Source organism: Schistocerca serialis, chromosome 10 (assembly GCF_023864345.2).
Source record: "Schistocerca serialis cubense isolate TAMUIC-IGC-003099 chromosome 10, iqSchSeri2.2, whole genome shotgun sequence".
Lineage (NCBI taxonomy): Eukaryota > Metazoa > Arthropoda > Insecta > Orthoptera > Acrididae > Schistocerca > Schistocerca serialis.
This window is the reverse complement of record NC_064647.1, coordinates 146,948,568-146,961,476: the sequence shown is the minus strand read 5'-3', so window position 1 is coordinate 146,961,476 and position 12,909 is coordinate 146,948,568. Positions and strand designations below refer to the sequence as shown.

The 12,909-nt window shown below is 38.5% G+C and overlaps 1 protein-coding gene across 1 annotated transcript in view; it reads left to right on the top strand.

Annotated features, from left to right (window-relative positions):
- Positions 1-12,909, top strand: part of LOC126425154 (centrosomal protein of 164 kDa) — a 688,023-nt gene that overhangs the window by 487,065 nt on the left and 188,049 nt on the right. The window contains exons 4-6 of the mRNA XM_050088105.1: positions 2,461-2,594; positions 2,696-2,835; positions 7,133-7,380. Of these exons, the coding sequence (XP_049944062.1) occupies positions 2,461-2,594; positions 2,696-2,835; positions 7,133-7,380 (522 nt within the window). The remainder of the gene's footprint in view (positions 1-2,460; positions 2,595-2,695; positions 2,836-7,132; positions 7,381-12,909) is intronic.

The window sequence follows — 12,909 nt, the reverse complement described above, 5'->3', positions numbered from 1 at the left end:
ATTTGATGGTATCCTAGACAAAATTATTAAATATAGTTCTGATAATATTGTCTCTCAACTTGTTGACAAAACCAGTTACTAATTTGCAACAAAATTCTTTCCATGTGGATCCAGTTTATAAAAGTGGTGACATGTCTGACAGTAGAAACTTCATACCACTATCACTATTATCTCTACATTCAATAAACAATTGAAAGAATAAAGTATGATAGATTACTAGACTTTCTAAACAAAAACCAAGTTCTGGTTAAGACACAGATGGTTTAAGAAAAAGAAAACCAACAAAAACAGTTCTCTTCAATTTCCTAAAGCTTGTTTTCAAAGCTGTAGAGAACAATTAACTTTCCAAAGCTTTTAGCCATGTAAATCACTTTTAAAACTGTAATTATGATGTCCATGGTGTTTCCTGTGAGTTATATTTATCTGGGTGGAAACAAAGAATAGAAAGTTGTCAGGAAGTAAAGTGTACTATTCTGAATATAAGAAAAATTAATCGTGGAGTATCCCAGGATTGAGTACTGGATTGACTGTTACTCTTGGGTTTCAGTAAAAGTGTACCACAATGATTTTCTGCAGTGGTTACTATTTTATTTGCAGCTGATACCATCATAAAGAATGATTATGAATTGCAGCAGAAAATTTTCAAAACAGTAGAAGTAGCAGAAAAATGCTTTTAAAAATCCTTGTCTAATTGTTAATGATAGGAGAAGTGTATGACTGAAATAAATGTGGTACCCATATAAAGGTTGCATTAGGGAACCACGCAATTCAGGAAAAGAACTGTACGATTATGGATGGATGAACACTTAAGCTGGGAAAACCATATATAAATTCTTAACAAAAAGTTAAGAAGTTAAGCAAGTGCTGTGTATGCGTTTTCTGCACTATTCACCTCTGAAGAAGAACATCTTCTGAAGCTTAGCAACTTTACCAATCTTGTTTATGCATCTATTGGTATACACTGAGATTATATCTTTATTTTCTTCCATTATTTAAACTCTGGACGGGTATATCTTCCTTATCTCTTTTCAAATATCAGCTCAGACCTTAGCAAGTGTCATCGGTCTTAGTTCCTCCAGTGGTAGGTAGCATTTCAGGCAGTAAATTTCCTGCAACAACATGGTTAACTGCCAGATTTACAGCTTTGTCCCAGTTCAAGTCTATGCATTGAAAAGCCTTTCCAAAAGTTTGTTTCCAGGCGTTACAAGATCTTCCTCTACTTCTGTACTCACAACTGTGCTGATCTGTGGCTTCTTCCATCTTTCATTTGTAGAACATGCCTTGCAAGTTTAACCCTTCTTTCAGCAACAGTTGTATGCAGGCTGAATTGACTAATTCTTTTCAGCACTCCATCATCTGAAATGTGATCTCGATAAATGGTCTTCAGAATTCACATCAAGCATTGTTGATGAGAAACATTGAGATTGTGTGCTGATTTTGTTGACTTTTCGAGGTCTCACATGCCAGAACGCCATCGATTGGATGATAGCGGAGTACAGCCAAAACATTTTGGACACACTCGTAGAGTTTAATTGCCATGTGGATCACATTCGTTGTAAGACTGCAGAAGCCTTCCCAAGTCTCCTGATGATGTCTGGAGCGACATACCCACTGTTACCAACAAGGCTGACAAGATATAGAAATCTATTAACATCTTTTAGTATCTGTTGCACTGTTAATTGAGTAGGTACATTTCCACTTTTTATGGACATTGTTTCTATCGCTGTGTATTTGTAGCCCTACAAAACTGGCCATTCTGTCCAACATGGTAGACATTAGTTGTAAACTTTGTGGTGATTCTGTCAGAAGAATAGTGTCATCAGCAAAACACAGATCCATAAGGCCACATTGTTCATTAAGACATATGTCAATGTTGGAGTCGTCCAGAGTTTTTTCTCATTATGAAAAATACAACTAATATGAAAAGGAATGGTGACACAATGCATCCTTGTCTCTCATGTGTCAGAAAGCTAAAGAAAGGGATGCCCCATCTTCTGGTTCTCATTCATCAACTAGAATATAGATAACAAGTTTCTGAGAACATTGATGAGATGGTCAGGAATTCTTTATTAGCCATCAATATTCCACAAATTTCTAGGTGTGTAAAGTCAAATGCTTTTTTAGATCAATAAACTTTAGGTGCAGTGGACAGTTGAACTCTATGCATTGTTCGCCTATGTTTCACACAACAAGTATTTGCTTGGAGCAGGATCTCCCACTTTAAAAGCCAGCCTGTTTTTCTCATAGTTGACAATCTGCTGCTTCTTGTATCCTTTTTAGAAGAACAAGGCAAAAAGAGACCTGGCACCAAGAGAAATGTGGTACCTCTTCAATTTGTATGTTTGGTTAGAGTGGGTTAGTTAGTTAGTTACATTTTCCACAGATCATTTTGTACATATATATTTTTGCACCATACGAATAAATGTAGCCTATTAATTGAATTTTGTAATATGTTGACAGGAGAGGAAGACTCGAAGACGTCACTGAAAGAAGAACTGAGGAGCTACGAGGAAGGGTTGGGTTCTGAAGGACTGGGCAGTACAGGTGCAAAACCAACTGGCATCACCTACTTAAAGAAGAGCTCCATACAACTGGTGGGTTTCCCCAACGTATGTGACATTCTTTGTTATTAGCTGTGCCAGTGTGATATGGAATAAGTGTGTAATATTGTTTTCTGTTTCTTTTTAATGTTCAGGCACCACTGAAGAAATCACCCCTGTCTCCAGTTGTTGCACTTCCTGGTACCATGGTAGCTACCGGTGGACGGGTTCAAACAGCAACGCCAGGCGGGCGTGCCGAACCACTGAGAGTAGACCTCCGCTCACCTTCTGACAGGTATAACAATAGCATTGTTGATTGTAATGGCAAAATTAATTCCCATCTGGACCAAAGACATTTGGTAATTGCTGATCCCATGTAAGTAAAATAAATTGTAAAGTTTTTTCCCCATTTGATCCATAAACTAAATGAACTTGGTGGTGATTAATTTAGAGGAAGAATATGACAATGTACTGAGGTATAAAATATGGAACTCAACTCTCTAATTATGAAAATGCAAATGCGTATGGTAATCATGTAAACAGTATACAAATGGGAGATGTGGTTTAGAACAAAAAAAAATGGTTCAAATGGCTCTGAGCACTATGGGACTTAACATCTGAGGTGATCAGTCCCCTAGAACTTAGAACTGCTTAAACCTAACTAACCTAAGGACATCACACACAGCCATGCCTGAGGCAGGATTCGAACCTGCGACCGTAGCGGTCGCGCGGGTTTAGAACAAAGGGCGGATACAACAGGACAGTACATTTTCCTCATAACTCTTCATTACACCCACAGAAATTGTAGTGAAGTATATTGGAAAAGGGAGTGCTAAAGGCTTTTGTCAAGCAGATGACGTCGCCATTTGGGGCCATACTAAGTTGGAGGTACCGACAACATTGAGCCTGAGGAACCCCAAGCTCAAAGAGTTTGGGTTATCTGGGAACTGAAACAAGATGTCAGCAGTGTGACTGAGTAGAACAGCCACTTCATGTAACTTATTTGTGGAGGGAAAGAAGATCAAGAGAATTAATAATTTCACATATCTTGATAGTGGCAGGCAATGGAAGAAGGGATATTCCCTGCTGTATTTGAAAAATGTCAGTGGGTTCCTTCATGAAATAATTCTGATTCTGTGGGGTGCAGATCTGAAATTACTGACTTGTTTATCTGGAGTACATTTGCCCTGTCTGGATCTTCTTTCTTCTTTTTGTGGACTTCATCTCTTGTGCAGTCTGACCTGTGCTGGAGATAAAAATCATACTTATCTATGTCCAACAAGCTACCAAATAACTTAAGTTGCTGTTTAAAGATGTACAATTTTGCTTTGACAGTTGCATTATTACTAGTTTATAGGCAGTTGAGCATCCACTTTCTAACAGGTTTCAGAGCAGACACTCCAGCTGGACTAATTCCTCTTTCTTTTCATGACATAGTCCATTGTCAAGGCATGTGCTGTTCCATGGAGCACAGCTAATCTCTAAGGCAGAGGCACAATTGCATGGAGTGCCAAACTAGTAAGCAGCGCAAAGTGTGATGAAACTGCCAGTGCCACCTCCTTCTTGCACAAAAGCTGCATCCATCACGATTTTCAACATGCACAAACAATACAAATTGTCTACACAATATGCATATCCAAACTCCCTAAACCTACTAATAACTATTAACTGTATGTTTGGTGGTTGTCATTCATCAGTACTATAAACATTGTGCAACACATCACTTCACAGAAGTGGTATGTTACACTTCAGAGTGTCAGTCTTGAATTTCTGAACAGAGTAACCAAAGGATCCAAAATCTTCAATCTAATACAAAGTCTTGTCTGGAATAAAGTATGTTCCTCTAAGAGCTGCACGGACTATGTTCAAAACTTTCCATCTGCCTGTCATGTCCTGTAGTCTAGAGGGCTTTGCCAAAAGGCACGTAAGTCAACCACAGGCTTGTAAAATTAAATTCCATAGATCTGCTCTACGAAAGACCAGGGGAGACAAGATTAGAAATAATCACATAGGGAGAGGCTTGCAGGCGGAAGTGACCTCTTGCAGCTTCTCACTGTGACATGGAACGTAGTCAGTTTTGCAGTAGACAACTTAATTACTCTAAGTGAAAGGAAAAAGCAGTATACAGATCTTATAATTGTAGACAGCCAGTACGCAAAAGAGGAAGAAGGTAAAACTGAATAAATTGTTCTAAATATGATCATTACGGTAGGGAAGTGAAAAGTACATTAGCTAAAATGTAATATGAGCATTACAGTAGAGGAATAGAATGGCACATTTAGCTAAAATGTTAAGAATGGCTGATCACTTGGTCCTGCAAATATTTCTGTGGAATTATTGAAAGCTGGCTGACACCATGTGAAGAAAAGTATATTGCATCTTATAAACAACTGTTGTCAACATACTGAAATTCAATCAGAGTAGAAAAGCTAATATATGGTTTCCATTTCCAAGTAGAGGAATAGATGAGACACTAGCTGCTACAGAGGCATTAGTGTGAACTCTGGATAAGCCACTTATTTTGCAAAATTGTGTGTGAGAAAGTAAGGCAGAATATTCACCACCATATCAGGAAAGACCAGAGTTGTTTAAGACAGAACAGATCCTCTGTAGACAACTTCTGTGTTGAAACTTCCTGGCAGATTAAAACTGTGTGCCGGACTGAGACTCGAACTTGGGAACTTTGCCTTTCGCGGGCAAGTGCTTTACCAACTGAGCTACCCAAGCACGACTCACGCCCCATCCTCACAGCTTTACTTCTGCCAGTACCTCGTCTCCTACCTTCCAAACTTTACAGAAGCTCTCCTGCGAACCTTGCAGAACTAGCACTGCTGAAAGAAAGGATACTGCGGAGACATGGCTTAGCCACAGCCTGGGGGATGTTTCAAGAATGAAATTTCCACTCTACAGCGGAGTGTGCGCTGATATGAAACTTCCTGGCAGATTAAAACTGTGTGCCGGACCGAGACTCGAACTCGGGACCTTTGCCTTTCGCGGGCTGTGAAGACGAGGCGTGAGTCGTGCTTGGGTAGCTCAGTTGGTAGAGTGCTTGCCGTCGAAAGGCAAAGGTCCCAAGTTCGAGTCTCGGTCCGGCACACAGTTTTAATCTGCCAGGAAGTTTCATATCAGCGCACACTCCACTGTAGAGTGGAAATTTCATTCTTGAAACTTCTGTGTGTTACAACAGTTAATGGAAAAATTTATAGCAGTAGGGATGGAGTTACACATTACATTTGTAGATTTAGCAAAAGCTTATGCCACGTTTCCTAGAGCAAAACTGTACAAAACTTTGAAAAGTATGTATATGGAGACCATCTTTTACAGATTATTATTGAAATGTACAGAGATAATAAGGTATACATTAAAATTGGCTCAGAATGATCAGAACCTATTAATGTCACAAAAGCACTGAGACGAATTTGCAGTATGTCATCCACCTTGTTCAAGATATATGTAGAAGTGGCTCTCCTAATGTGGAGGAATGGGAATCATTGTTACTGATGTGCAGATATTTTCATGAAGTTTTGCTGATGATCGTGCCATTCTAGCATAAGATGAATACAATCTTAAGTTCGTGGTACATTTATATCAGGAATATGACAAATGGGGACTACAATAAGTATAACAAAAACGGAATATCTGATGGTGAATAGTGACAATAGATGTGAAGTTCCCATCAATGACAGAGCAGTTATCAGACAGGCAGAAAAATTTAAATGTCTATGGGCATATGTTGGCCGAAGTAGTCTGGGCAATACAGAAGTAAAATACAGCATATTGCTTCATGTGAAATGATCTATATTTAGGGATTTTATTGGAAAAGAGAGTTGTAGTCCGTTGAGGAATGAGCCTACAGGCAATATTTTGATGAAAATTTTGATCTGTTTTTCCATATTTCAAAAAATGATATTTTCCAAATAAATTATAAATTATAATGTATAAGTAGATTGCAAATGAAGAACAAATGAAACCACTGACTGATGCTCATGACCAATATATGAGGAGAGCAGTGGTAGCAAGAGAGAGCTGCCGCAAAGATTAAAAAAAAACCTCAAAAAGCTTCTTCCTTATGTAGTCACTGTGTACCACGCCTCCTATTTGAAAATAATGGTGTTGGGCTTAATGAAGAATATTAGAGGTATATTACTGAAGATGGAATTGAGTAAACAAGCAGTTTAAGTGGTAGTGATGAAGGAAATGCTGTTGCTTCATAAATATTTGAGAGTCTTGTTCATATAAGACATTTGCTTCAAAATTATTTTTGTACTATTTGTCCTTGATTTGTGGAAACTAATATATGTTTTCCTATATAGCTCAGTAATAATAATTTCATATATGGGCAGATGTATCATACGATAATATCTGACTCATAGTTGCGTATTTGTAATGTGACTCTTTATGTATGTGTGTGTGTGTGTGTGTGTGTGTTTGATGAAGAGAGCGAGAGAGAGAGAGGGGGGGGGGGTGGAGGGGGGGGGGGAGTTTACATGCATTCTTGTCTGCAAGTCTTGTTAGCTGTAACAGCTTATTTTGACCTACAGTAGATGATGATGCCACAGTGACGTGATATAACATACATTTATATTTATCAGGGAGGTTCTACCACTTAGCCGTAATCGAATCGACATCGACAAAATGGGAGCGGCGACGTTGCTCGGTCGCCCGTCGCCCGGTCCCATTGACATCGACAAGATGAGTGTGGCACCCTTACTGGGAGAGAGTGGGGACGGCACGGCGACGGTGACGTCTGCATCCCGGAGGTCGGCTCTGCCCCCGTCTGCACAGGAGAAGCATCCCCGCAGTCTCGTCCAGCAGGGCCGTGGGGAGCTCAAGCTCTCAGGTAAAGCAAATTTGCTCCTAGTCAACACAAGCCAGCTAATGTCGGAAGGAGCGCATCACTATAATTTCACTTATGTGTTGCCTGCATTGAGTTTGTCCACCGTATTTCATATGATTGTGGCCATAGAGGCTAACTGTTGGTGCTATTACTTTTATGAATAAACTGAACAGAGTTCTGCAGTGAATTCCAGAAAACACTGCAGGAAGAATGCCCAGTGCTCAAAATGTTGTGATGCAGTTCTGCAATATGAAGTAGACCTCTATTTGGAGTAATGAAACTTGGAAATGATATGCAGAGAGAATATTAAATAATGTGTGCAACATAGTGACTAATGCCAGAATACTGACAGGCTTCCAACAAAGTAGTTCCACACTCACCAAGGTGCAGCTGAACACTACAACAACAGTGACTGCCCCCCTCCCCAATTGCAAACTCACCTACCTTACTGAGGGTTCACAGCTGCCCAACCAGATAAAATTGCAAGCATTACATATATGTTGGCAGTGTAACTCAAGCCAATGCTGACCTCATCATTGATGGTTTTAGCCATACTGTGTCATGTTGCATCTTTATTGTGATATTGTCTGGCAGTATAGAGTTTACTCGGGAGCTACGATTTCCTGTTATCCAATTTTGCTCACCTTGTTATGTATTCACACTTGCCAACATCTCCCATTTGCACTTTGTTTCTCAAAGTGCTGGAGGTATTGCTAGAAGTTAAGAGTACAATCAAGTATCCAGCATCTTGCAATAACTGCGAGGTCTCCCATAAACGGTATGTCTTATATTGCAGGCTCTAAAATTTTTTCCCTTCATTAGGAAAAACACTATCAGCCCCCTCCCCCAAGCATAATTCATTAATAAAAACATTTTTATATTTTCTTTGTCTTGATCTCGGTTTTACCAAATTCAGTGTAGAGGGATTTTATGTAACAGAAACCAAAACTACATAAATTATTGTAATGCAAATACAGAACAAGTTGTTTGTCTTTATCAAATTTACTTTATTCAAAAACTGCAAAGTGCACAATATTTGCAATTCAGCAAATGAGGATTACAAGAGCATTGAAAATCTGAATTATGAAGTCCAGTATCATGGATGAGCTTGCTTATTAGAAGCAAGTTTCTCAAGACATGGTGTAATAGCAGAAATAGACATTTGAAGTTGTTTGCTTGAATTTAGCTTTGAACAGTAGTTTGACTTCATAGCTGCCAAAGCTGAAAAGCCAGTCTCCCACAAGTATGTTGTTGCAAAAGTAATTGTGATTGTCATTGCATTTTGGCTTAGAATTGAGAATTCATTGCTAATATGTAGCCAACACTCCAACAAAGACTTTGACTCTTCATTGAAGTACCACAAGTGAGATCAATAAGTTGTTCTCACTCTTTCATATTTAAATATGATAGTCCAGGAACATTGTTAAATTGACTTTTTGAATTAAATTTATAATAATCATTGCTGAAATACTTTTTGGAGTGAACTTTTAGTGTTGAAAGTTGATGAAGAAGACAGGCTTTTTTTATCTCCATTGAAAGTATCAGATTATCTGTGTCTTGTAGCAGTGACGCTAGATTAGGGAACACATCTAGAATGCAGCGTTTGCCACAGCTGTAATTACTTTATGAATGTCTTCACTTTTCCATTCCAAGATAGTACAGTTGCCTGATTGCCTTGAAGTGAAATGATATGAATATTTAGTTTCTCAAAAATGTCAGTGAGGTAAGCATTTTCAATAGAAAATGTCTGTTTCTGAAACAGTCTGCCAGAGAGTAACTGTCCTCAAACAAGAAACAGAATACCTCATTCTTCAGTTCAGACATTATTTGTAGTACTTTACCCCTTGAAAGCTATCAATTATTACTAAAAAAAGAGCTATTGAATATGTTCAGCACCCATCTTCTCACAAAGCACTTTAAAAAGCGTTGAGCTTATAGATTTTTTTTTTTTTTTTTTTTTTTTTTTTTTTTTTTGCTTTAATAATATTAACTGTCTCTATAACTGTTTGCAGAACTTCATTAAGGCATGAGCTAAGTTCTTTAGTAGTCAGAACCTCTCAGTGTATCATACAGTGAGTCCGTACTCTATTAGGAGCTGCAGCTTTAACTTTTGATTGCAGTCCATTAAGAATTCCAGACAGTGAGTGAGTTCCGTGTATGCATGCTTCAGTGCACCTATTACATAATATCTTGTTTTGATTAAAAAAGTGTATTGATCATGTCAAAAAGACTTAAAGCGGTAACTGTTTTCAGCATCAACTCACAGAAAAGCAATTGCTCTTGAATGTTAAACTCATCAACGAAACAAACATAAGCAATCATATGAGTATATTTATGAATATCAGTTGCTCCATCTACTTGATTATACGGTTTATCAATTAACTGCTCAAGGAAAGAGTCATAAATGTCTAAAAGTCTTCTATGCACCGTGTTATTACGGATAGAAATACTTTTCAATTGTTGAGCAAATGAATCACCAAATATTGTTAATACTGTATCAAACCGTGCCAGTAAAACCAGAGTTTCTGAAACTGTGTTTCATTTCTTGCATTTAACAATCCTATGCGAAATCTTGTAGGGGGCTAAAAGGGCCATAGAATTCAAATTTCTCATTTTAGTAAAGTTTCTCTAGGCGGACAATAAAACATTTTGTTTGCTAACATTTCTTTTGTTTCTTCAATTGTGTTTGGTTTCTCACATTTAATAATCCTATGCAAAATCTGGTAAGAGACTAAAAGGGCCATAGAAATCACGTGCGTTGTTTAGCAAAAATCTTCTGGATAGACAAGAAAACATTTAGTTTCCTGATAATCCTTTTGGTTTTCCAATTAATTCAGGATGTTTGGTTTCACGATGTGTCTTTAACTTGTTAGGCTTCTTGCTATCAGTGGCTAAAATGGTTAAACAGATCACACACTGTGGACGCCTCACCATTGATTGTAGTTTTTGTGAATCCAGGCAACAAATGGTTCTCATCATATCCTCTCATCCACCAGCACCCTCTCTCCTGCCAGTTACTGGACCACTGCTGTCTTCCTGTCTGTCACTAACCAGGAATCACTTCATACTGCAGCCAACTTACTCGTGTGAAGTCTGAAAGACTGTAAGGCCACATCGAAATACATGCGACAAAGCTTGCACTGTGCACAATAATTAAGGATACGTTCACAGTGCAGCTGACAATAGGTGATTCCACCGATGGCTGACATCACCCAGCTCGCTGGGTCATTTCAAACAATGCTAAAAACATGGCTGAAGTTTCATTGTTGTTGTCTAGACCTGTACAACACTGACATTGGGCGAAATTCAGTCCAGATCATGGGTATTTTCTTTGTTCAAAGGAAAAGATAAATGTAACTGTTTGTTAATAAGATTTTTTTTAGCCATACCATGCCTCCTTTCCAGGCTATTCATGCATCCCTTGGGGGTTTGCACCCCACAATTTGAGAACTACTGGTATATTGTTTACTCATTTACAATGAATATGCCTAACAGTTGGTTCATTATTCAGAACATAACAAATACATTAATATAAATTATGTCCAAAACAGTCTGTCTTAATTAAAGACTCCAGTTGAATATACATATAACAAGTTTTCTCTTGTGCCTATGATGTCATTGCCGTTGTCATGGCCGTTCTTCCATGGTTCACATGATACCTACAAGGTGGGACCAGAGTGCAAGAAATAAATCATCCACCCAGCAGGTACTGCGAATGCAGTAACATTTCTGTCATTGCCCCAGCTTGCAAGTATGCTGCATGCATCCGTTCCAGAGTACATGCATGCAAATAATACACACATCCAAGCACCAGGGTGTACCAATTCATTATTTATCACATTATTTGCAAATGTGGCATGGCATACCTTGACCAAATGGTGATGCACACAGTCAGATAATTGTGCAAAGAAACACCAGTCACATACGTAGATGTAGTGTACCCAGTCTGCCATACCACGGCTTTTCACAGTTGAAGGGCATCCAGTGAATGATAATAATGACACAGAATTAATTACTCAATCAACAACAAGTGTCAACAAGTGATGTTTAATGGAGTTATCATAAGTAATATCAGATATGCTGATGACACTGTCTTATTTTCAACCAGACTGGAAGAGAGTAATACTGGGGGTCCACGTTTAAATGTCAAGAAGACAAAATGGATGGTTGTCAGAAGAAATTGGGATGAGATTCAGGGCACTCTTTCACTTGTTAGTGTTGAGATCAAAAGTGTTTCATCATATAAGTATGTGAGATGTCAAATTGACAAGAACTGGAATTTGTCTCAAGAAATTCACTGCAGAATTGAGGAGGCCAGAAAATGAAGAAAGTTCTGACTAACCATTACAAAGATATTTCATTTCACACTCAGCTAATGTGATGCTACGTGTTCATTATTCTACCCTGTGGAACTGAGTCATTGGCTACTGAAGGATATTAAGGATTCCACGTACAATGAAAAGATGTGAATGTGGCAGCACTGTAGCATAAGAACAAAGAATGAGAAATTACCAGTACTGTCAAGAGAAGAAAACTCTAAATCTTTGGTCATATATTGTGCACAACCAGTACAACCTGTTGCAAGTAATACTTCAAGGAAAGAATAATGGCAGGTGTGGTCCAGGACATAGAGATTATTCTGGCTGAAGAACTGATTCAAGTGCTTTGGATTGTTCACTGTTCAGAAAATCCGAGGTCTAAAAACAGATCATACTACTGATCACCTACGTTATTGAAAGATGAGGTGCTAGAAGAACAAGAAGAAGAAGAAGAAAAGTCAACAACTTACTGGGCACTTGTCGCAAAAGAGATAGGCCGCTCCAGAGGAGCAATGCAAGTAATGAACCATTTATCTACTTGGATACTGATGTTGAGTGAAGGGTTATTCGCACAGACTGTGAAGTATATAGTGGCAAGCACAGAGACAAAAATAACTGCAGACTTGCTGTTCTGGCCCAAAGGATGCTCTCATGTATGACACTACTGGAACTAGTGCCAGGGAAATACATGTAAATACAGTGTCATTTAGAACTCCACCAACAAACTTTCGGAGGTTATTCAGGAATATTTTTTGAGTGTTTTGGTATTAGGGGCCCATGGTCTCCAAATGGAGATGACGATGGGAGATGTGATGCTGCTAGAAGAATTTGACAGAGGACTGAAAGACCTAAATGGAAAAAAGGCCCAGGGAGTAGGTGACATTCCTTCATAATTATTGTGCTCCTAAGTAGAGCAAACTCTACAAGATAGGCGAAATATTCTCATACTTCAAGAAAAATATAATGACTCCAAATAAAAAAAAGATTTCTGGCACAAATTAGTTACAGAAGAAGAGAAAAACTGGTGAAGCCAATCTTGGAGAAGTTTGAGTTCTGGAGGACTGTAGGAACTTGCTGAGCCTAACTTTAAAGATAGTTTAAAGAGAGGCAAACCTACATGTGTAGAATTTGCTGATTTAGATGCGGCTTTTGACAGTATTGACTGGGCTACACTCTTTGAAATTATGAAGGTAGCAGGAATAAAATACTGGAG